The sequence below is a fragment of the Cornus florida genome, unplaced genomic scaffold, assembly GCF_030987335.1.
Source record: "Cornus florida cultivar Cherokee Brave unplaced genomic scaffold, ASM3098733v1 CherokeeBrave_3.0.0_Hap2_Chr02, whole genome shotgun sequence".
Taxonomy (NCBI): domain Eukaryota; kingdom Viridiplantae; phylum Streptophyta; class Magnoliopsida; order Cornales; family Cornaceae; genus Cornus; species Cornus florida.
Window position 1 is genome coordinate 28064157 of NW_026775572.1, and position 24379 is coordinate 28088535.

General features: G+C 37.7%; 1 protein-coding gene across 2 annotated transcripts; it reads right to left on the bottom strand.

The window, feature by feature from the left end:
• Window positions 1–1723: 1723 nt before the first annotated feature.
• LOC132294457 (auxin response factor 1) lies at window positions 1724–14490 on the bottom strand. 2 transcript variants are annotated; one of them, XR_009478092.1, is made up of 16 exons: window positions 14146–14490; window positions 13208–13635; window positions 12405–12520; window positions 11748–11843; window positions 11570–11626; window positions 11204–11356; window positions 10989–11073; window positions 9791–9881; window positions 9535–9699; window positions 8865–8984; window positions 8655–8730; window positions 7030–7195; window positions 6454–6950; window positions 5983–6173; window positions 2167–2402; window positions 1724–1924 (listed from the first exon to the last, which is right to left on the bottom strand). XR_009478092.1 is itself a non-coding variant. In XM_059792327.1 (15 exons), exons 2-15 carry the CDS (start codon window positions 13251–13253, stop codon window positions 2231–2233), a joined length of 2031 nt encoding a protein of 676 aa, XP_059648310.1. In that variant the 5' UTR covers window positions 13254–13635; window positions 14146–14490; the 3' UTR covers window positions 1724–2230. The 2 variants fall into 2 exon arrangements, 1 of the variants encoding a protein (XP_059648310.1); XM_059792327.1 differs by having other exon boundaries at window positions 1724–2402.
• Between the last annotated feature and the right edge of the window lie 9889 nt (window positions 14491–24379).

Below are 24379 nucleotides of genomic sequence, written 5' to 3' on the forward strand. Positions count from 1 at the left end.
CTTCATTGATGTTTGTGGCTTCTCTAGGGAAACCAACACATTTTTGAGAGATTATTTTCAAATGTGTCAATCTATTGGTATTTATATTTTTTTTAAGATATGGCTGGTGATAGAAAAGAAATTTATGTAAATAATATGGGACACATTTGAAAGATCTGAGACTATAAAATAAAATAAAAAAACAAATCATACATGACATTACCATTAGTTAGCTTGTATTAGATGGTTTGGGACCATGTAATCACAAGTAAAAATAAATAAATACAAATACAAAATACTGGAGAAATTTTTTAAATGGTTGGTTACAACGATTTTGGTCAATTACAATTCGACACGACAAATGACTAATACATTTGTTTGTGACGTGTGTGGGCTAGGGATTATATGGTCTGAACCATTGAACAATTTTTAAAAGCTTAGGGTATAGGCATTGTCAGTAGTTAATATCCTTTTACCTTTTATAATAAGGTGAATCAAATGTAAACCTCACTTGTTTCGGTTGTTGAGGAGGAATGTGTATGGAAGAGCTAGCAAATGGCGAGGAGTCGAGGACATCCTTAGTGAGTTTTTTGTCTTCGACACTGATAGAGGTGTTGTGATTTTGGCATATTGCTAATGATTTGTGTTTCAATTTGTAGACATTGTAATTGATAGCGACGTAGAAATCGTTGCACTTGATAATTGTGACAGCCTTCATGGTACACCGACAGTGATTTGGAATTAAAAGTTGGAATCTCAGTCCACAGTAAAAAAGCAGCATATAATCTTTATAACAGTTACATAATAAACAGAGGATTTAGCATGCGTATACGAATGACCCAAGTTCCAACCCCGATTAAGATCAATTAAAATTGTTTATCTCATGTCACGACAAGTCGTGTTCAACATATTTTTTAAAAATAATAAAAATAAGATTTTGGTGTGTTAAAAAAGAAAACAGAAATATAAATTTATATAAATCATATGGGATCGAAAGAGTTTATTTATAAAATACAAGAGCACACCTCATGCTAGTTCATTTATGCTCCGTTTGGTAGGATGGAAGAAAATTGAATAAAAGAGAGAGAAAAATAAATAAATGAGACATCCTTAAGGAAAATATTATTTTCTTCCCTCTTTTTATTTGGTACAACTTGGTACAACGGGAGATAGGAGAGAGAGAGAGTTTGTTAGAAGAGAAGAGAATAGAGAGAGTTAATTATAAAGAAAGTTTTGTAATTTAAATAATGGATTGAGTTTCCATTTCCTCAAAAGTATTCCAATCAACGAATTTATTAATCCTAACCGTGTGTGTGTGTGTGAGAGAGAGAGAGAGAGCAACGTCCAACACAAGTAAATTTGTAAAGATTGTCCGGATCCACTGATGTACTTCAAAAAATTTCAACAAATTTAAATCCAATTTCAACCCATTTGAAATAAATGTGTTGAAAATGAAATTAAATGTGTTGGAATCACTTTTCAAAACATCATTATTTCCAATTTTCAGGCACTTAAATCGGTGTTTAAATCATGTTTCTAATACATTTGTTCCATGTATTGAAATCTAGAATAAATGTTTTAAAATTGGATATAAATGCATTGAAAAATACGATACAATACAGAACGCTACATCAGAGGACATACAACAAAGAAAGTAGTTCCATGTCCATGCTTGAGAACCAGAGTCCTACCTGTTCATAAAATTTTGGAAGAACACAAGCCGGTTGCAAAAGTCACCTCACTGGCAAAAAGAAAAATTTTGGAACCAAAGGATATTGGAAGCCTTATATATATATATACAGAATACAAGACTGTATACACAGTCATGTACGTATTAGCGAACTCGAAAGAAAATGAAAAATAACAAGCAAAATGAAGGATAATTTACTCCAGCTCCTGTGTTCTTAATGAAGAGCTGGAGAAGGCCAGCACTTTTTCACCCATTCTGAAAGTCCAAACAAGCAAGCATTAGATTTCCTTCACAAAACAAAACAAATAAAAATATAATGCTACCGAAACCTAATCTCTAAAAGCAACCCTTTCGTGTTACCAGCATCCTCGTCACCCACCCCATGCCGAGTTACCGAACTGGCCATCACAGCATATGACCAAAATGCCATGGATAGCATCACTTCCTGCTAAAAACAAAAGTGCAAAGTGATTATAGATCTCATTTCTCTCTCACACCTTCACTATATATGTGCCCTAGTTGCTCCTTTCCTCGAGTAGGATAACAAAGGGCATGGACACATCAGTGACCAGAAGCCATGTTTGATGACTGTTCTTCAGTGCTGACTGCAGCATTGGGAGCTGACTTGCATTGTTTGACCTCATCATTAACAGGATGTTTTATCTGGGATGACAAATTCTTCACTTCCTCAGTTGTATAGACGAAAATCTTCCTCACCATGCTGCAGAACTCACTGTAAATGTAAACAAGAACATACAGCTAAAAATTAGAACTCATTAGCATAGTTTTGGAACTATCAGTATTATATTGTACACAAGAATTCATGTTGATAACAATTTCGGTACATTACTTATTCAATCCACACTGTCAATTGCTTATTTGCCCCAACCAAGCATCAGATGCGCATCTTTAAAGGATCATATTCACAATAAGTACTAAATTCCAAAAATTGCAATATTAAATGATGATTTTGAGAGGTTTACTCCCAGAAATTCCAATAAAGTTACCCAGATAAAGAAAAAAGGATTGACATTACAGAATCCCAACCAAGAAATCTTCTACTATTTGAACACAATCTAAAACATTTAACTTACAATTTTCATTCAGTCTCCAGCCATTACCAGGTTTGATGACCAAATCATATTTTTTAAATTATGTTTTGAATAGAGATGTACATTTTGAGTACATGCATAAACGTTAGAATCAGTGTTTGTGATGAAATTAGAGAATGAGTAAGTGCTAAATCAGATGTTTATAGAAAAACTTTAGAATTAAAAGGGTTTAAGATAAGGAAAAATAAAACTGAATATATGGAGTGTAAATTAATTAAATCTAGAGATGCAAATAGGGCCGTAGTGAAGATTGAGGATCTGGACATATAAAAAAGTGACCATTTTCGTTCTTAGGCTCAATTATATATATTGAAGGTGAAATTAGAAACGATGTTAAATACAAAATCAAGGCAAGATACGCTAAATGGAGTACACTGGACGTACAAAATCAAGGCAAGATACGCTAAATGGAGTACATTGGACGGCGTATCCCACAAAGATTGAATGGGGAATTCCATAAAACAGTTATTAGACCAGCCATTCTTTATGGAACCAGAAAGTTAGCCAGCTAAAAAAGAACATATGTAGTTTTGTGAAAATGTGAATGTTTAGATGGATGTGCAACCAGATAATAACTGATAGAATTAGAAATGCACACATTCATGGGATGGCTACATAGCACCAATTGGAGATAAAATAAGATGAAATCGATTAAAATGGTCTGGACGTGCAAAGAAGACCACTAAATGTGCCAATTAGGAAGAATAACATGGTCCACATTGAGGATAATGCCAGAAAAAGGACATGACCAAAATCAAAATGAGTATAGTTAGTACGAATATATATATATATGATAACATATGGTTTGACTGCCGTTATGACGCAAGATAAAGCGGAATATAAAAAGAGGATTCATATAGCCGACCCCAAGCAATTGAGAAAAGACTTATATTGAGTTGAGTTGAGTTGAGTTTAATTATACTTACTATAGACACTATCATTCTATGCTTTTATAAACTGCAGTGTAGTTTGATAACTTGATTCTAAATAAACTAGCAAGTAATTATCTTGCATTTGATATCGCTTGAAGGAATAATTCCACTTAAAATAGGATAAATGTTTAAGGAATGGAGACTTGACTTTATGTATAAAGACACTGACTTATAATTCAAAAAAGTAGCCAAGTTCTCAATAACTCTCAATTTATAATTAGCACTTAAAATTTGGATCTTAAAATTTTAAGCACCAAATTTACAGTTTTGTCATAGAGACCAAACTCCACCTCCAAATCACTGAAAACTGCATCAAAACCATGGTATGAGATCACAATTACGCATTCATTATATAAAGCTGAACTCCAAAATTTAAAGATAAGCAGCAACCCTGGAGAATGGTGAAATCAAAATCAAAGTAGTAATAGAATATAAAGCTGTAAATGAAATTAGCCAATACTGTACAATACTAGATAATTGCTTCAGAACATAGATTAATCATCCAAACTGCATTGTTCCAACAATGCAAACATGAACATGCAACAGAAGATTTATTAAATCCACAGGCAACCCATCTAAAGTTCCGGCGATAATCTTTATGTTTTTTAGTTGCTTCAGGAATCCAACAACAAAAGGGCCAAAGATCTACAATTTACAAACTAATTATGCGAGACTTTAAGCTTGTAATCTTAAACAACGGAAATTTGATGAGAAGTATGAGAAATCCTAATTTTAAATGGTCCAAAATCATCCATGCAAAATACACATGATCCACGTCTGGTGCGAAGGTTCTAGAATCTATTATTGAAGTTTGAGGCTCAATGCAATCAGAAAACTATGATTAAGGGTGGCAATTCATGTTTCCATGTCGTGTTCGTGTCCTGTCATATATGTAGGGCTGCAAGTTGGGCGGGTTAGCCCTGCCCAGCCCAACCCCAACCCAAAAATTTTGAAATTTGGACACACAATTTACAAATCGGGCTCATGCTCAGGTTGGGTTTTGTCAAAACCCAGACAATTCGGGTTGGGCTCGGGCTCAACCCGAACCCAACGCAAAACCCAAAAATAAATTTTTTTTTTTTTTTTTTTTTCTCTTTTCTCTCTCCTCCCCGAAATTTTTTTTCTCTCTCCTCTCTTTCTCTTTCTCTTTCTCTTTCTTCTTTCTTCTTTCTCTTTCTCTCTCTGCCCGAAATTTTTTTTTTCTCTCTTTTCTCTTTTTTCTCTTTCTCTTTCTCTCTCTCTCTCTCTCTGCCGCCGTCCTCAGCCGATCCACCGCCGCCGCCGTCACTTCCAAAAATAAAAACAAAACCCATACATACAAGTTAGCAGTTGCAAAGAGAGAGGGGGGGCAAGCTTGAGACGGCTGAAGCTTGCGAACGGCAAGAACTGGAACAGCCGGCGATGGAAACTGAAACATATGGGTTTTGATTTTTTGAACAATCTGAAATGATCTGAAATATATGGATTTTGAACTTTTGATTCTTGCAGACAGATCTGAAATATATGGATTTTGAACTTCTGATTCTTGTAGATTTTGTAGTTTGAAGTTGCAGAGAGAGAGAGAGAGAGAGAGAGAGAGAGTTGAGAATGAGACGGGAGGCTGAAATGATTTGCCCTAAATTTTTTTTGTTTTTTAATAATATATATATATATATATATATAATATATATATTTTCCAAAAAAAAAATATAAATAAATTTTAAAAACTCAACCCGTCAACCCGACCCGACCGGCCCAAAAATATTCGGGCTGGGTTTGGACTATAACCCATGTTAAGTATAATTCGGGTTGGCCCAACCCAACCCGATTCGGGTTGAGGTTGGGTTGGGACTGGGCTGGGTTGAACCCGCCCAACTTGCAGCCCTACATATATGGTTGACACAAACACGACACAATTATTATTCGTGTCGAGGTTCGAACACGAAACAATTACTAAACAAGTAGCACGACACGGCCCGCATAACTTATTTAATAAATGTGTCAGGACCTAACAAGATAGGATACAACACAGCAAGACATGCTTAATTAAAATTTCATAATATTAAGGTCCTTTCAAACACATACACAACACGTTTAGCTAAATGAGTCCAATCAGGTTATAAACAGATTGTCAAGTCAAACACGAACTTGACACATTTAATTAGCATCAGTGTAGACTTGTCAAATTCGAATTGATATGCTAATTAAACACATGCTAATACAATGCTTGACACGTCCATTCAAGAAAATAAAACAAGTAAACAAAATAGGACTCAGTTATGTGACTTACTGCCATGGATCATCCCCAACCATCATCATGTCATCCTCATCATCAGTGTAGACGACTTGCCATTTTTTTGCTGATCCACAAAGTTCTCCTTCAATTTCAAACATCTCCTCCAATCTCTTTAGCAAATCTTCATACCGATCAAAGCGTGTCAGATCTACAGCCCTCCCAACAGCAACCCCTTGCATGTGAACCTGGATAAAGTGTCCATATATATCATCAAAGCTTTTTAATTTAGACTAAACATTTTGCTTTCACTTATTAATCATAAATCAGAATAAATTACTTAACCCGTTAGGCTACTCTCAGTTTAGATGTAAAGCTAAAAGGAAATGCAACCCAACAAAATGCAAACTCGCATGATATTAACATCCCCTTTCAATTCGTGATAATACTTCATCTTTCATAGGGAAGTTATAGGAAAGTTATCTTTTATTACATCTGAATTTAAGCATTGTTCAGTAGGCAGCATACCTTAGTGCAGCTACGAATCTGCCTACTTTGCGACTCTTGGGGACATCTCAGGCATGATTTCTCAGGCTCACAACTTACTGAAGGAACATCAGGTCGATTAATATTTGAATGTTCAGAATGCCTGTCAGATTCAGTATCCACGGATGGAACTGGCTGATCCTCACCCTCTGAACCAGAAACTGTAATCATTGGCAAAGTTTCGTCCACAGCAGAGTTGAGTAGTTCAATCCCAAATAGCCTGCAGCTATTGCTAGTGCCCTGTCGTCTTTCACTGGATTCTTTGTTAACAAATGGTACAAAAGAATCGGTTATGTTATCCTCCTGGTTAGACTTATACGTTGACTTGCTCGGAACAGGGGTCAAGGAACTATTCTCACAGTGGCTGAGAGAGTTGACCTTTGTACCAGAGAATTTAGGTGATGGATAATGGTCTCGCCCACGTTGTGGATCACAAAATGAGAAAGCTGAGGGAGACTCAGGTTGGGTTTTCCACATGCCTAGGGCACAAAGAAAATTTTCAATAAGACTAAACACATGGAACTGCAACAAAGAGGTACTAAGTATAAGTTCTCATACCAAGTGCAGAAAGATCTGACACTGGAGAAGGTAAAACTGGTTGTCGTGGCCGCTTGTTCCTTTGCAGAGGTTGGGAGTTTGAAGGAGTTGTTGCCATAAGCGGCTCTAACTCCCATGGTGAAACTCTTTCTGGACGAGGAATTGATGAAGGTTCATCCCACTGAACCTGCACAACATAATAACACATGCAAAACTTAATATGCTTAAATAAAAACTTTGAAAATGAATATTGGACAGAAAATGAAACAAGATACACCAGAAAAACAAGATACACTAGAAAACCGCATTCACGTGACCATAATAAGTAAATACTCTTAACTACATTTGATGGACGCCTTGCCAGTGTAAAAGAATAACAAGTAAAGAGGAACCTTAAGATCTAAAAACTTCACTACTGCGCAATTCCAAAATTATTAATAATAATAACAATTTGTTTCAAAAACCACTCGATCATGTCAGAGGAGTAATCTTCCTTTTACAATCCACATGTACAAATATGGAGTGATAAAGGACCGTAAAATGATATCATTCAGAATATTGTTACTAAAACTGAAGAGAAAATTATGTTTGCATCTCGACTTTAACAAATGAAGGATGTACTGCGCCACAAAGCGGCCACTCATTGGATTTATCTTAAAGATTGATAAGATATCATCCATGTCAGATATCAGTTAGTTGGAAAAGTTGAGATCTAGCAATAAGCTCGTGAAGAATTTCTCTCTTCCAAAGGACATTAAAATGAGATGAACCCAACTAACTGAATCATTTTAGCCTTATAAAACACAAATCTGTCAATCTTTAAGGTGGGTTAACAATTCCAGATCTTTGTTTTTCAAGATATGTGATACATACAACTTTTTTTATCCCAGCACACGGGGTTCTAAACACTGAGTTCAAAGACTATAAAGGCTACTGCTTCCAGCTGATTTAGAAGGATGCCAGCAGCCAAGTTCAAGAATTCAACATGTGAACTCACCTAGGTACTCCACAAGAGTACAACAAAAAACCCCACCAAGCCTTTAGCCAATTATTTGGGGTCGGCTACATGAATCCCATGTTTCTATTCCGCTCTATTTAAGGCTGTAGCCTCAGTCAATCCACATGAGTACTCCCACAAGAGTACCCTAAACAGAAACCTTTCAAATTTTTCATCATGGTCTTTGCAGTAAAGTAGAGCCGTGAATCATCCCAAAGAAACTCCAGCAGAGCTTTCTTCTCTTGACCTCAACAGGGTCAAAGCTATTTCAGAGGAATATCCATGAAAAATGGGGAACAGGTTACATTCAAATGGATTTACCTCATCCGTATCTACTACAAAGTTCCTTTGTCGTCAATTTCTTGAGGGCACATTTGAATATCCCACAGGAACAGAAACATTTGATGTTTTTTCTTTAAAAAGTGACGTCACCACACGATCGGTAAAATGCAAGCATCATTTCATATAATCCCAAAAAAGGGGATATTAAGCAATCAACAACATGAATTCTCTTCCACTGTATGTCCAATTGCACCCTTAACATAGATGGTCCACTAAATTCAAAACTGGGTGTCCAAATGGCACCTCAACATGTTGCTACACTAAATTCAACTATCAGTCATGAGCTTCATTCAAGAAATGTATTCACCTTTAAGGATCTCCATTCAGAATCAGGCCATCTCGACGATTTACTTTCTCCAACGCCAACAATGGTTCCACTGAACCTGCATAAATATTAAAATAAGAAACGTCAAAAGTTGATAAATATTTACTTATCAAAAACCAAAAAAAAAAAAAAAAAAAAAATGATAAATATTTTGAAATTTATAATAGAAAATTAGGCAGCTATACAAAATACCTTCTTTCAGGGACTTCCTCCCCCTCAAACCTCATCTTAAACCTCATCCCAACAGGAAGCTTCTGGCTCCGAGCTTCAAGGTACTTGTTCACACTCACGATAAATTCAGACCTACTTGTTCTGCCATGAATAGTGCTAATTCACTTGAAACAATATTTCTCAACAATTTCTCGGAAAAGTATCCATAAAGAACGTATACATGAAAAAGTTGAGATAATATGGTCATTATTAAATATAAATAACTATTAAACAAACAAAAAAGTTCTAAAATGTTTGAATCTTAGATACTTCATTTCTGCAATGGGAACATCAAAATCTCAGTCAAAAAACCTGAGTCAAACTAACACTTTAGCCGCAGAAGAGATATACTCACTTCCAAAAAGAAACTAATGCAAAGATGTCACCAAGATACTTTCAAGCAAATGCCAACACAAATAACCAGTACTGATTTCAAAACAGAAAACTTAGTTCACTAACAACAGCAAATAGACCGACCCCAAAATAAGAGTGTCGTTGCATGCTCGAGGGCCAAAAAAATGAAATGCAATTTTTAAAATCCAAATGGCATGGATGAAAATGAATCCCAATCAGAAGATGATGATATCAACAAGATGGAACAAGATAACATATACATATATCTGAACAAACAGAATTAGAAAATAAAGACTACCTTGGTTTATAGAAAACAGAAAACAGGGTTCCAGTTGAAATGGCATGAGATGCAGTAGCAAGAACTCCTATATGCATACTGTCACTGGATATAACCGAAGATGGCATATTGTTTAGTTGTCTCATTAGCCTCCTGACTCCAACACGCAGCTCTCCATTTTCACCCCTGGAAAAGAAATAAAATATTTAAAAAAATGCAGTAATGTGATTAGATTCACAAAAATAATAATAACTTCATTATGTATGATGAAACTTACCTGAGGAAAATGAAAGCATCGCCAGCAACTAATTTTTTGGCGCTAACAAAAACACTCCACCCGGTTGTAAGTAAGTGGCGCCTGGGTTGCCCTGCAAGTGATTTTTTAATTTATGTCTACTGAAATATAGATAACTAGAACAGTTTCAACAACCTGAAATTCTGACCAGGGCCGCATTTATATAGCCATTGATGTGTCACATGGAGGTACCACATGGAAGTCTTGCGAATATTAATCCCAAAATACCAATTGTCTTTGAAAGACAAGGATAGAGAAAGACAGAAACTAAATTTATTTAGAAGAAATTGAACCATTTCTAAAGGCTAGAATATCTGAACAAGAATAACCCACTCTAATGGCTAGAATATCTGAACAAAAACTGAGTACTTTGTACCATTCTAACAAAACAACCATAAAAAATACAGCTTCTTTCTTGTAAGGAAATTGGCCACTTAAGTTAGCTAGATATTACTTTTTCTTACTCATTTCTTTCTTGTTGTTATCCTTTTACTATCAACAATAATTGAACCATTGAGTCGCTCTTCACTTTAAGATGCTATGACATCAATTAACCACTCCGTTACAACTTTGGATTGAGTAAACTGTATATTACAAAAGGTTATAATCTAAGGTAGAGAACAAGTCCAGAAATATGAAGGATCTCCGAGGCCCATTGGATGAATTAACTCCCCATCGTATTACAATATCAAACATCCACGTAATGACTCTTAGCTGCCCTAAGATCCTATTGGAGTCTAGGAGCTTCGAGATAGATTCATAGAAAAACCATGAGTAATTTGTATTTCCTATAACTCAAATCAAAAAAGGTCACCTGACACATTCCCAGTGCTAGTCACTATATAAACCCCTAATACAAACACTGATGTTGATCACATAACATTACTATAAATTATTAAGACCACCATAAGTAGTACGGCACCCACTAGCTTCTACGAAGGAAATGAAAAGAACTGTTGCGTCATTTGAATGACCCATTCACACCAGTACAATAGTCCCGCAATAATTTTAGCAAGCTGGATGAAGTTAGAACTTTGATGGGTGGCCAAAAAATGTTTAGGCACTAAAAATATAGCACCCATATTAAGCTTTCCATCTTAAGCAGTTAGAATGTCTCCAGCTCTAATTAAGCATATACTGTATTATTATTAATGAGTCACAAATCATAATATATGCAAACCTCGAAAAATGTGACGAAAATGCCATTCATTTCCATGAAGATCAGTTGTAACCAATTCCTGCCAGGGTGGCTGCTGGGACATGTCCTGAATAGGAAACTGGACGTTAAAAGAAGGCAAAAGAAAATCCAAGCAAAAACAAGACGGTAGTACTAGGCAGCACTGAAGCAAAATATTATAAACTAAGTTAATACTTAATAAAAATTGCAAAGCTCACCAGAGGAGGCAAGCAATCATCGGCATGCCTCCGCAGAACAGAAAATCCACCATGGGTACTTGTGTCGGAAGCAGTAAGTGTCTTGCAAAATGAATGCACATTGCACCTTGGAGGATCTGGGAGAGGAGGATCCAGGCTGGTGACTTCACCTTGCTGATCCACAGAAGGGAATAAAACAAGGGACGCATAAGAAACAATAAGAAGCAATAAGTGCAAATACCATATTTAGAACCAATAATAGTATAAAAATAAAAAATAAAAAATAAAAAATAAAAAATCAGATATATTCAATGGAGCATTTAGAGGGGAACAAATCATCTCTGGGATTCCCAATCTTACAATGAGAATAAGAGAGAGATAACTCACGTCTGTTTCAGGTAGCAGGGTTATCTGGGCATAAACTTCATCTGTTTCTTGTTCAGCCTACAATCCAAGGTACAGCCAACTAAGCAAACCAGAAAAGAAAGACGCAGAAATACCGTACGCAGGCCAAGAAAAAGTTGAGATAAAAAAGGAGCATTTAAGTGAAAATGATAAAACTTACCCGAAGCTGAACATGCACAACTTTGCAAAGTATTTTCGCCGGTAGGTTGAATGAAGGATGATGTTGGTCTAATCCTTGATGAGTCGATGCTTCAAGCTGTAAGAAGAATCAGTATCTCGAAAAAAGTTAGGAACAAAACAATATGCTAAAAACAGAGGGAAAAATATCACAGAATAAAGTAAATGTCAACAATTGTAATCATGCTTGGGGTGTTAAATAGCAATTTGACATATATTAAGCAAAAGATTCACATGAAGCACGATGTGGGAAGAGTTAAAAGTTTTGTGCATCCAACAGGGTGATAGGCGTTGCAATAAGAAATAATAGAAAGAAAGAAAAAAATGCAACAAAAGTTTTTTTTTTGTACTTTTTCCCAATGCAACAAAAAGTATTAATCATGTGCAATTAGAAGTCATAAACATTGTCATTGAGGTAAACTTGTTAATTAACCAACTCATATATGTTACTCATCATATATATAGAAATACAACATATATGAATATTTTGCATGATAAAAATTGAAAGTTAGAGACTTCATTTATAAAGAAGGGGGGCCATAAGAGAAGAAAATTTTCAATCCATGTGAATACAAATACCTATGACTATTAAGAGCTCATATGTCTGAAAGAACACACAAATAATACGAATTCAGTATACCTGTTCCATGTGACCTTCTGGAAAGTAGTAAACGCGTTCCCCTTCCCGAGGGACAGTGACAAGGGGTCCAGCACAAGCATGCCACAGTTCTTTGTATAAAGCATCACTTGACACTCCTATAAACAAGCAACGTGGAAAATAGGACTTGATTAAAAAAAATAGAAAATCATAAACAACAGGAGTATGGACATTTCTTTGAAAAGGTAAAAGAAAGTTGTCAACTGCTGCTTGAGAAATCTTATTCGGCAGATCACTATAATGTGGCATCATATGCTGCTAATAATATGAATATCAAAATTAGCAAAGACATCATATGCTGCTAATAATATGAATATCAAAATTAGCAAAGACGCCATTGACTAAGGCATAGAGTTAAAATATTGTGGATCACAGATATGTCTCCATGTAACGTATCTCTATGTAACACCAAGAAATGAATAACAATAAGCAGTGATTGAATAAGCACCACATGGTCATGCTAATGAGAACAAATTAACACAATGAATCCTATAGTTCCATTTGGTTGCAGAAAATGCCAAGGAAAAGAAACATCATCAATTTTTGTGGGCTACATATAAAATCCCAACCACAGCAGCTAATTGTATTGTGGTCATGCAGCTCGATAATTATCTATTTCATCATCAGGCATTGAAAGAATTAGACCTTGTATTAGGCCACAAATAAGACCCTGATCAATTAATGAAACGTACACCTTCTAGTTCTACGTCAAGCATTAATTAACTACCACGGATAAATAATACTAACAAAATGATGATAAGATTAAAGTGAATATAAGCTCCAACCTGATCGAGGCCCTCCAGAGAAATGATTTGCAGCAATGGTAGCCATGCCAAGACCGCACTGAGGTTCCTCAGGGTACTCAATTAGCAGATGATAAGATCCCCAAAATTAAGGAAAATTCTTCCTCCGTATTGTAGACTGTAATTGTGTTGAACACAGAGACTGACCCAACTGATAGAATTTTCAGATATATCTGGGAAGACAATTATTGCAGTAGATGGCTCCCAAGATGGCTGATAAAAGCCCTTAATAATTTTGAATATGTCGGTTACTCTCTGCTTTGTGGCCTTAAATACAGCAAAAAAGTCGGCCCGTTTTGGGGCTTTAAGTTGATGGATGAAGACACAGATCACCCAAAAAGCATGAACCTCTCAGGAGCTGGATTATATGCTCCAAACCTCCTTTAAGCTTAAAATTCGGGAAAAACTATCTGCGCAGTAAAAATCACAGTTTGTCAATACTTCCAAAAAGGCGTAATTTTTCAACAAAAAGAGGAACATTGAACACATCCCATAAAGCTTGTGCTTGAACTTTGACTTGTTCTCGCTTCATACATGTCCAATTATCCATATATACATGTACAAACATTTCAATAAGTATTAGATGTAGATTTTACAGTGAAAAACATATGAGATACAGATTAGAGAGAGATTGCTACAACTTCAGACAAACAAGAAAAGCAATCAAAATTGGTCTTCATACTTCCATAAAACTCGAGATCAAACACTGATAGCTAGCAAAAACCATACTAAAAGATCGAACACCTTCAAATTGACTCACTTTTAGAATCAACTTTGCCGCAAAAAAAAAAAAAACAAAAAAATCAACACAACTATATACATCTATACTTACAAACGTACAGACATGTTTATGAGCACAGTTCAACACAAGAAATATTGATTGAATAACCGAAATGAAGCAAACAACTACAAATCCATACCTAAGAGTTCACAATGATTCGGCTAGAAAAAAATCGCCAATTGAATTCGCTTCCCTTCACAGATTGTTGTCCAACCTGTACACAAAAGGGAGCTGGATCGATAACGATGACTAGGGTTTCGAAAATGGTAGAGATTGATGAGATCGATAGATCGGTGGTCTTTGCCTGGTAAGAGCCGACACGACCCCTGTGAACAGGTATATACTTGTTAATTCGAGTCTTCTCTTTCTCTCTCTAGTCCCAATCTCTCTCTTGTTTCTATTTATGTACTTACTATGTGATTAGGGTGTCTGTCTCCAAATGCCTCTTTTTCCCGTTCTGTTTCTCTCTCTAAACTTTCTTACACGCTTTCTCTCTCTAAAATGTGTAAATTAATGGGGGGTTGGGCAGGTGGCAATCAGAGGGTAGCTTGTTTCTCTCTCTAGTGTAGTAACTGATGAGATAAGCTTTCTTATGTCTCTCTCGCACACATCTTTCTTAACGTTAATTTCAGACACCAACAAGAAGATTTAAAATTTCGTATTAAAATTATTTAACTAGACCTCGCGTTTTAGTCATATTTTATATTTTTTCTTTTTACCGTATTTGACCAGACAAAAACTTCACTTTTTACTAACTTTTACAATAAAATTTCATATGAAACACCAATACAAAGTTTTACTACGTAAAATTTCGTTTAACTAGACCTCGCATTTTAGTCAAATTTTATATTTTTTCTTTTAACCGTATTTGACCAGACAAAAACTTCATTTTTTACTAACTTGTACAGTAAAATTTTATTTGAAAATATTTTGACTTATTTTTTTTTTTGTAAGTCGGCTTTAATAATCAATTAATTTTATGACTAAGATCATTTTTGTATTAAAAATAGTTTATTTGAAGAATAACTTAAGAATTATGGGGCTTAAGATAGTAATAATTTCTCATATTCCAATATACTATAACTTAAGAAAGAATGTGTGAGTTTCTTGTAAAGGAAAAAATAAAATAAGTCATAATAATTATTAGGTTAAATTGCATTAACATTTTTTGAGGTTTCTGTTAATACCATTCGGATGTGGGTCAACGGTTTTTGGACAATAACATCCTCAGGTTTAAATAGATTGTAACATACCCCTGCACATGATAAAATGACCATTTAACCCTTTGACTAGTCAATAATCAGTCAATCACATAAGAAATGTGTAGAGGGAAAAATTTCCCTCCAATAAAAATGAGACACGACACCATTATACAAATCTGCATTTAGGAGATCTTAGAAGCCCATCCGGATCAAGCCCAAGTTACGTTGTGCTTTAACCCATTATTATTTATGTTGGGCCTCTAAAGCCAGACAAAAGTACCGATCACCCCAACATCACCGCTGTTGAAGTTTTGATTCATTAGTCAAGTCACTTACACCAAATCGCATCCGGCCCAAATGTAATTAAATATGGCTCAGTCCTATTTAACAAAGGAGTCAACTCGGATGGAAAGTTTTTATACAAAGCAAATTCTACATAGGAAATATCATACAATGGAAATAACTCTATTTGTAAAGAAAGTCATACATGGAAAGAATTGGAGGACAAGCAACGCGAGTCCTACCATAATTCTACCAACTTTTGTGTATAAATAGCGGCCTAGACCTCCAATAAAGGGGCAAGCAATTCAATTCTTCAATAGATACTGTTCTTGTTTATTCTTATTGTTTGTTGAGTGTGTTGTATTATTTTCTCTCGATCGTAATTGGTTGAGCGAAATTTTGCACCTACACTTTGGCACCGTCTGTGGGAATCGTGTGCAAATATATTCCCACTCTTGTTTCACAGGTGAATCCTGCAACTACCATCCAGAATGTCGAACGGAGGATCTTCAACGGATCAACAGACGTGAAGAGTTTCTACACCAGTTTGACGTACTTCATCAGGCAAACGAAGCAAGTGTGGCTCAAATCGCCTTGCTTCAACAGCAGAATAACACTCTGCAAACGGCGATGGCTCAGTTGGCACCACCGGCACCAGTGGGTGACACAGCAGTACCCCCTAATCAGAATATTCCTTCGATTACCGGACTTCCACCTAATGGGGCTCCACCTAATGGGGCACGGCCCAATGAGGCTCAGCCGAATGAGGTTCAGCAACAACGAAGGGCGAGATTTGAGGCTGTGTCTTCAGATAACGGCCCTCGTCACACGCAGGATGAGCGAGTCGGATCCAGCCATAAGCTCACAATGTGGTCCAATAGAATCCCAGATGGTGCAGGTGTTCAGGATGCCTTTCATGAGAAAAGACTCCTGAAGATTCAGACACCTGCTGAGATGGCTAGAGAACACAAAAATTCCTTGGTCAAAACTCATTTCACTGACGACGTGTGTCTGGTTAAGAGGCCCAAGAAATTTACCATGCCTTCTTTCACCCAGTTTGATGGAACGGGGGATCCTTCTCGGCACTTAAATTATTACGCTCAAAAAATAGCTTTAGATGATCGTAATGACCCTTGGATGTGCAGAGTTTTTCCTACCAGCTTGACAAGAGCAGCACTAGAGTGGTTCAGGAATAGACCGCATAAGTCCATCCTGGATTACGTAATTCTGTGCACCATATTCCTGGCACAGTATTGCGGAAATAAGAAGCAAAAGAAGAGCATTGCCAGCCTCTTCACCGTAAGGCAAAAGAAGGGGAAACATTGCAGGATTTCTTATCAAGATTCAACATGGAAGCCTCAGAAATAGCAGATTGTCATCCCACGACTGCTATAGAGACATTTAAACTTGTGATGATTTAGGGGACGAAGTTCCACACTTCCTTGGTCAAATATTCTCCTCCCGACATGCAGACTCTCAATGCCAGGGCACAGATCTACATTCGGCTCGAGGAAAATATAGCCCACCGAGCGCAGCACATCACCCTCGTGACGGTAGAGAACAGGCCTCCAGAAATAATTCCAACTTCAAAGATTCAGAAAAGCCAACGTTCCTCAACGCTGATCACCCAGGCACCTGAGAAGAGGCAAAGGGTAGAGGAATGATTTACACCTCTCCGAACTACCTTGGCTCGGCTCTTCCAAGAGAATAAGATGAAGTTCACAACTCCGTAGCCAATAAAGCAACCCCTGGAGCAAAGGGACAAAAGCAAACATTGCGCTTATCATCGAGATTATAGGCATTCAACCAATGATTGCAGATCCCTTAGGCGATAGGTGGAGAATATGATCGCCAAAGGTGAGTTGGCGGATTACCTCATGACAAAGGAGTATGCAAAGCCCCGTTAGGTCTATCCCCGTAAGGTAGAAGGTGCGCAGCAAGTAAAAGTCATTCATGCAATATATGGCAGGTCTGAAGATGATCAAGAGTCCGAGGGGGTATACAGATCTAGATTGAGGGCAGCCCACAAGCTCAGGAAGATATCCTCAGTCAATGTTATCTCTTCGGGTAGCATCAGTATTGGATTCAGAGATAGCGACCTATCCAGAGTTCAACTCCCCCACGAGGATCCATTAGTCATCAGTCTTTTAGTGGCCAATTGTATGATCAAGAGGTTTTGATAGATCCAGGAAGTAGCGCCAACATTATCACAAAGACGGTCTTTGAGCAGCTAGAGATCCCGTCATCATCTATTCGACCTACCTTTAGCCCGTTGATGGGATTCAATGGCACAAGAACAGATCCCCTAGGAGTAATAGACTTTTCCGTAACTGCGGCGAAGAGGACTCTGAAGGAGAACTTTGTTTTAACAGAGATTCATCCTTCTTATAATCTCATCATGGGAAGTGTTGGATACACTGGATGAGAGGAGTTCCGTCCACCCTTCACCAGGTTATGCGGTGTTTATCTCCGGACGGAAAAGAAATGATTAATCTATGGGGTGATCAAGTCGCTGCGAAAGAATGATATATGTTGACACAGGCTGAAGCAAATAAGGTGTCTACTCAGCAACAACCAGGTGTGGCTTCCAAAAATATACCCAAATAGCAATTACAGAACCCTCTACCCAAGTATCTCAAGGTAGAGGAGGAAGAGGAAATTGCGAAGCCCACTAAGGAGACCCTTAAAGCCGTGGAAGTTATCCTCGGTGACCCTCAGAAGGTCACTTATTTAGGCTCTTCCTCCACGTCCGAAGAAAATGAGGCGTTAATTGATGTTATCCGGAGCAATGCAGATGCTTTTGCATAGGATCACTCGGATATGGTAGGGATCGATCCTTTAGTTTCTTGCCATAGTTTGAAGGTGGATCCGGAGTTCAAACCGGTTAAGCAGAAACACCGAAGGTTTGCCCCCGAACACAATCACATTATAGCTGAAGAAGTGAACAAGTTGTTGCAAGCAAGTTTCATTCGAGAAGTGCAATATCCACAGTGGTTGTCAAACGTAGTGGTCATACAGAAGAAGAATGGAAAATGGAGGGTTTGTGTAGACTATACCAACTTTAACAAAGCCTGCCCTAAAGATAGCTTCCATCTGCCCAAGATAGATCAGATGGTTGATGCTACCACTGGCTACGAGAAGCTGACATTTGTAATACCCTAATTTTAAAAATGATATTCCTGGTATTTAATGGTATTTAATTTATTATTTAAGTGCATTTTATTTGATTATGTGTCATTATTTTTTTTTATTAGGTGCTTAATTGTTTTCTTTTGTGGTGATTTAATTTATTTAAATGATATTTATTTTTAGTTATTTGATTGGAATTACTTGTTAGTGTTTTAATTATTTAATTGGCATTAATGGTTTAAGTGTAATTGGTTTAGTTATTTGATTGGCATTACTTGTTAGTATTTTAATTATTTAATTGGCATTAATGGTTTAAGTGTAATTGGTTTAGTTATTTGATTGGCATTACTTGTTAGTGTTTTAATTATTTAATTGGCATTAATGGTTTAAGTGTAATTGGTTTAGTTATTTGATTGGAATTACTTGTTAGTGTTTTAATTATTTAATTGGCATTAATGGTTTAAGTGTAATTGGTTTAATTATTCTATGTGTGTCTTATTTGGTTTAATTGGGTTTACTAATTATTATTTTGTTCAATTAGATTATTTGTTAAGTATTTAATGGTGAATAGGGTAATTAGGTAAATACATCTAACTAGGGTTTTAATTACAGTATAAATTAGGGTTTTATATTATAGCCGTCGTAGGTTTCTACGTTAATTGGATGGGCCGGTTAGGATTGTGAGTTGGACTTAAATGAACCTAGGGTTTAGAAAAACTCTATAAGTATAAGGTAGACGTTTGTGTATGGTCTTTTTAAACAAAGCACACGTTTTGTGGAAGTGGAGAAGGAAAAACGCAGTTTTTCACATTCTGCCAAGGTTTGATCAAAGCTCCGATCCCGCTTCGTCCGTGGTCCGATCGAGCTGAATTTTGGAGGAGAGGTTCACGACTCAGTGACGCACAATCTGAACGGGAGATCAGAGTTTGACCTCAGGAACAGTGATTCATACTCGTGAACAGTAACTGGGTCGCACGGGTTTTTTCCATTCTGCCCAGATTTCATCAAACATCCGATCCCGCTTCGTCCGTGGTCCGATCGAGCTGAATTTTTGAGGAGAGGTTCACGACTTAGCGACGCACAATCTGAACGATGGAGATCAGAGTTTGACCTCGAGAACAGTGATTCGTACTCGTGAACAGTAACGGGGTCGCACAGGTTTTTTTCCATTCTGCCCAGATTTCATCAAACATCCGATTCCACTTCGTCTGTGGTCCGATCGAGCTGAAATTTGGAGGATAGGTTCATGACTCAGTGTCGCACAATCTGAACGAAGGAGATCAAATTTTGAGTTCAGGAATAGTGTTTCGTACCCATGAACAGTAACCAGATTTTGGAACTCGCCGGGATTTTTTAAGAAGACGACGTTGAAACTTTGAACAAAAGTTTCTGAGACAAGATTCTATCCTTACTCTTTCCCTTAGGCTTTATACTCTTTGTAGTCTTAAATGATTTCAGGATTAATGAAGATTAAACCAAACTAAAATGATATCTGTTTTGCTATGAAACTGGTAGTTACAGTAGTGTTATATGCTTGTTCAACCTAGATTAAGCATGTTTGTGGATGCATTGTGGTTCTGTGGTTCACGTTTTTCCTTACCACTGCTAGTATAAATTATTGGAAGGATGGGTCTAGATGATAGCTATCTTAACTTCTGTAATAGCAACTGTTGGAACTTAAATACTAGGAGGATTTGAGTTTAACACTAGATCGGTTTTGTGGAACCTCATAATTTGAGCATGTCTACATACATACTGTGAATATTGTTTTGATGCTTACATTATCACAGTTAGTATCAACTGTGGAGGTTAGGATTTTGTGATACATACCCTACATATCTGTATGTCATTTGTAAGGTATTAAATGGAAGTTTTAATTAATTATGTCTTTATATCAGACTAAAGGGAACAACTTAAATTGGGCATGTATATGTTGTTGTTGTGACCCTGTTTATCAATGCTTATTTTATCACTGCTAACATTGAATGTTGGATGTTGGAATTTAGTTGATATATACTTGATTTATTGGTATTATTGACTACTGGAGGATTGGAAAGTAGGCACCGGTATGGGACGGTGGCATACTAAGGATGGGTTTGGTTTTTAAAACAATACCATTACCCACCTACTTGGAATAAGGATGGGATTAACTAAAGTTAATTCCCGTGGATTTGTATTGTCATGGCAACTACTTGTTGAGCGGCAATACCAGGGATTTTGGATGGATTTTATATATGTACTGTTATGGTACCTCGGTATGAGCTTGAGCCTCAGGACCGATGGCTAGGGAGCGTATATGCATCGGGATGTATAGCTGGCTACGATGGTTGGAGGTGTACCTTGTTTAGGTATAGGTACATGTGCCCACTTCGTGTGCGTTTTAGCATGTTACCTCTATTCAGGTTGAGACCGGCTTATAGTCCAGTGAGAGTCCTTTAGTGTGACTATATATATATTTACGGACTATTAGCTATTGTTAAATTGTTTATGATGTACATGCGTATCGGGCCTCTGTTTGGATTGTAGTAGTATAGAATTTGCGCGTGGGCCTGACCCACTTCTATTTTTCAGGTACACGACAGTTCCAGGCTTAGACGTGTTCGTGCTGAGCAGAGGTCTCTATTCACTCTTCCGACGATGTAGGGCTCTCTCTATAGTTTTATTTCTGGACGTTTATTACAGTTGTTCTATCTTCCGCTTGGATGTTTAATAGGGGTCCACTAGAGATGGATTCCCAAGTTGTAAACTGATGGAGTTTTGGAGTTTGGGTTTGATGGATTTTAATAATTATAATATTTTGCGGATTCTATTTTTAGTTCCTTCCAGCTTTAATTTCATTTCTTAATTTATTTTGTATTCCGTGTTCATTATAAAATATTAATTGTTTGATATTCCCTCGGGTTTGGGCCTGAGCCTGATCAACCCGTGTCTCGGATCCGAGGGGTATCACAACATTCCTTGATGCACACTCGTGACACAATCAAATTCCTATGAACCCTGAAGATGGAGAAAAAACGGCTTTCATTACAGAAAAGGGGACTTACTGTTACAGGGTCATGCCCTTTGGACTGAAGAACGCTGGAGCTACTTATCAACGTCTTGTCAACAAGATCTTTGATAATCTGTTGGGAAAGACAGTTGAAGCATATATAGATGACATGGTGGTCAAAAGTGTGAAGAAGGAAGACCATCCGAAACATCTCCAGGAAGTTTTCAATACCTTGAAGAAGTACAACATGAAGCTGAATCCATCCAAGTGCTTATTTGCGGTATCATCAGGTCAATTCCTCGGCCACACAGTGAATAAAAAAGGGATAGAGGTAAGTCCGGCTCAGGCTAAGGCCCTCATCCAGAATCAAGAACCAAAAAATCGCAGGGAGGTACAAGTTCTTACCGGTCGGATCGCAGCCCTCGGCCGGTTTATATCCCGATTGTCAGATAAGCGCAAACCATTCTTCGATGCTATAAGATCTAAGAATAAAGATATATTGGGACCTCAGCAGCGGGAGGCCCTCAATCAGTTGAAAGGTTACATGGCCGAACCACCAATTCTATTCGCTCCAAAACCCGGGGAGGTTCTTATTATGTATTTGGCAATTTATAGTATAGCGACAAGTGCAGCATTGATTAGAAAGGAAGGAAAAAGGCAATATCCAGTCTTCTACACAAGTAAGACAATGACAGATGCGGAGACACGATATAGTAAAGCAGAGAAAATCATCTTAGCCTTGGTCTATGCCAAGAAGAAACTTCGGCATTATTTTGAATCTCACAGCATTGTGGTACTCACCAACTATCCTATACGGGGTATACTCTCTAAGCCTGATCTATTTGGGAGAATTACCAAATGGGCTATCGAGCTCAGTTCCTTCGATATAACTTATGAGCCGAAGGTGTCGCACAAGGACAAGCCGTAGTAGACTTTCTTCTCGAATATGAAGACACTCCCGAAGAGCCGAAACCCCCTAAACCACAGTGGGAGCTTCGGGTCGATGGTTTCTCGAATCAAACAAGTGCAGGGGTAGGGGTTATTATGTCAACACCCGAAGGCACCAAGCTGCAGTAGTCTATTTGCTTGAAATTCCCTGCTACGAACAATGAGGCCGAGTACGAGGCGTTACTTGCTGGTTTTCGATTAGCCAGCAACCTCCAGGTACGTTGTTTAAAGGTTTTTAGTGACTCACAGCTTGTTATAAATCAAGTGACAGGTCAGTACCATCCCAAAGAGGAAAGAATGAAAGCATATAAAGAAGCTGTAGAGAATGTTACACGGGGATTCGATCAAATCGAATTCTGTCAGGTACCTCGTGTTGAGAATGCCGAAGCAGATCAATTGGCCACAGCAGCGTCATCCTCAAATGAAGATCTGACTCGGATTGTGCCGATTGACGTCTTGGACGAGCCCAGCATTAATCCTCAGCAAGAAGTAATGGTGATTCCAGTTATTCCTCGAGAACCATGCTGGATTGATCCATTGGAAGCCTACCTCAAGCATGGAATTCTTCCAAACCAAAAGCCCGAAGCACGGAAGCTCTAACTCACCGCAGCTAAATATGCCATCATTAACAACCAGTTATACCGGAAGTCATTTTCAGGTCCTTACCTGAAATGTTTAAGCCCTACTGAGGCTCTTGTGGTGTTGAAACAAATCCATGATGGAGATTGTGGAAACCATTCTAGGGGTAGATCCCTTGCACATAAAGTTCTAACTCAAGGCTACTTCTGGCCGTACTTGGCCCGGAATGCAGAAGAGTATACTCGGAGATGTGACAAATGTCAATGCCACGATCCCATGAAGCATCAACTTGCCGAAGATTTGCATGTAATGGCAAATCCATGGCCATTCGCACAATGGGGGATTGATATGGTGGGCCATTTACCCAAGACTGTATAACAAAAGGAGTACGTGCTACTGGCTACAGATTATTTTTCTAAATGGGTAGAAGCCGAGGCCTACTCAAGTGTGACCCATGAGCAGGTAAAAAGTTTCATTCGGAACAACATCATTTGCCGGTTTGGGGTCCTAAAAGTCATTATGATGGACAATGGTAAGAACCTCGACAATAAATGTACAAGAAAATTTTTCGCTGAGCATGGAATTGTACAAAAGCTAGCTGCAGTCAGTCATCCACAAGGGAATGGACAGGCTAAAATAACTAATCGAACCATTTTCAGTTGTTTAAAGAAGAAGCTGGAGAAACTTAAAACAAAATGGTACGAGAATCTTCCTCAGGTGCTTTAGGCGTACCGAACCACACCACGGCGGCCCACAGGGGAGAGTCACTTTGCCATGGCTTATGGATCCGAAGCTGTGATCCCAACCAAAGCGGCAGTTCCAACCCTTCGGACATCCTTGTTACTTGAAGGAAACAATAGTCAGCAGCTCGAGTAGAGTCTCGATCTCCTAGATGAAAAAAGGGATGCTGCAGCAATTAGGCTCGCTTCATATCAGCAGCAGCTGCGCAACAATTATAACAAACGTGTCAGATTCAGGAGCTTTGCGGTAGGCGATTGGGTTCTGAAGCAAGAGATAGCTCATGTAAAGAAATTGGAACCTAATTGGACCAGACCCTACAAGGTTACCGAAGTAGTGGGGAAGGGAGCATATCGTTTGGCCGAAGCTGACGGACGTCCCATTGCGCGTCCTTGGAATGCAATACACCTTAAAAGGTATTTCCATCAGATAAGTTTGTCAATTTTATTAAGAATTCTTCATAAATAAGGCTGCGTAAGCCCACAGTCAGCCAAGCTTTTCTTTAT

Bases quoted from the DNA above. Each gene is read 5' to 3' on its own strand.
- LOC132294457 (XM_059792327.1), bottom strand. From the start codon at position 13,253: ATGGCTACCATTGCTGCAAATCATTTCTCTGGAGGGCCTCGATCAG. The intron at 6,174-6,453 runs GTATGCTGCCTA...CACTTTATCCAG, and splicing joins AGATTCGTAGCTGCACTAAG to GTTCACATGCAAGGGGTTGC. The intron at 2,403-5,982 runs GTAAGTCACATA...TTACATTTACAG, and splicing joins GTTGGGGATGATCCATGGCA to TGAGTTCTGCAGCATGGTGA.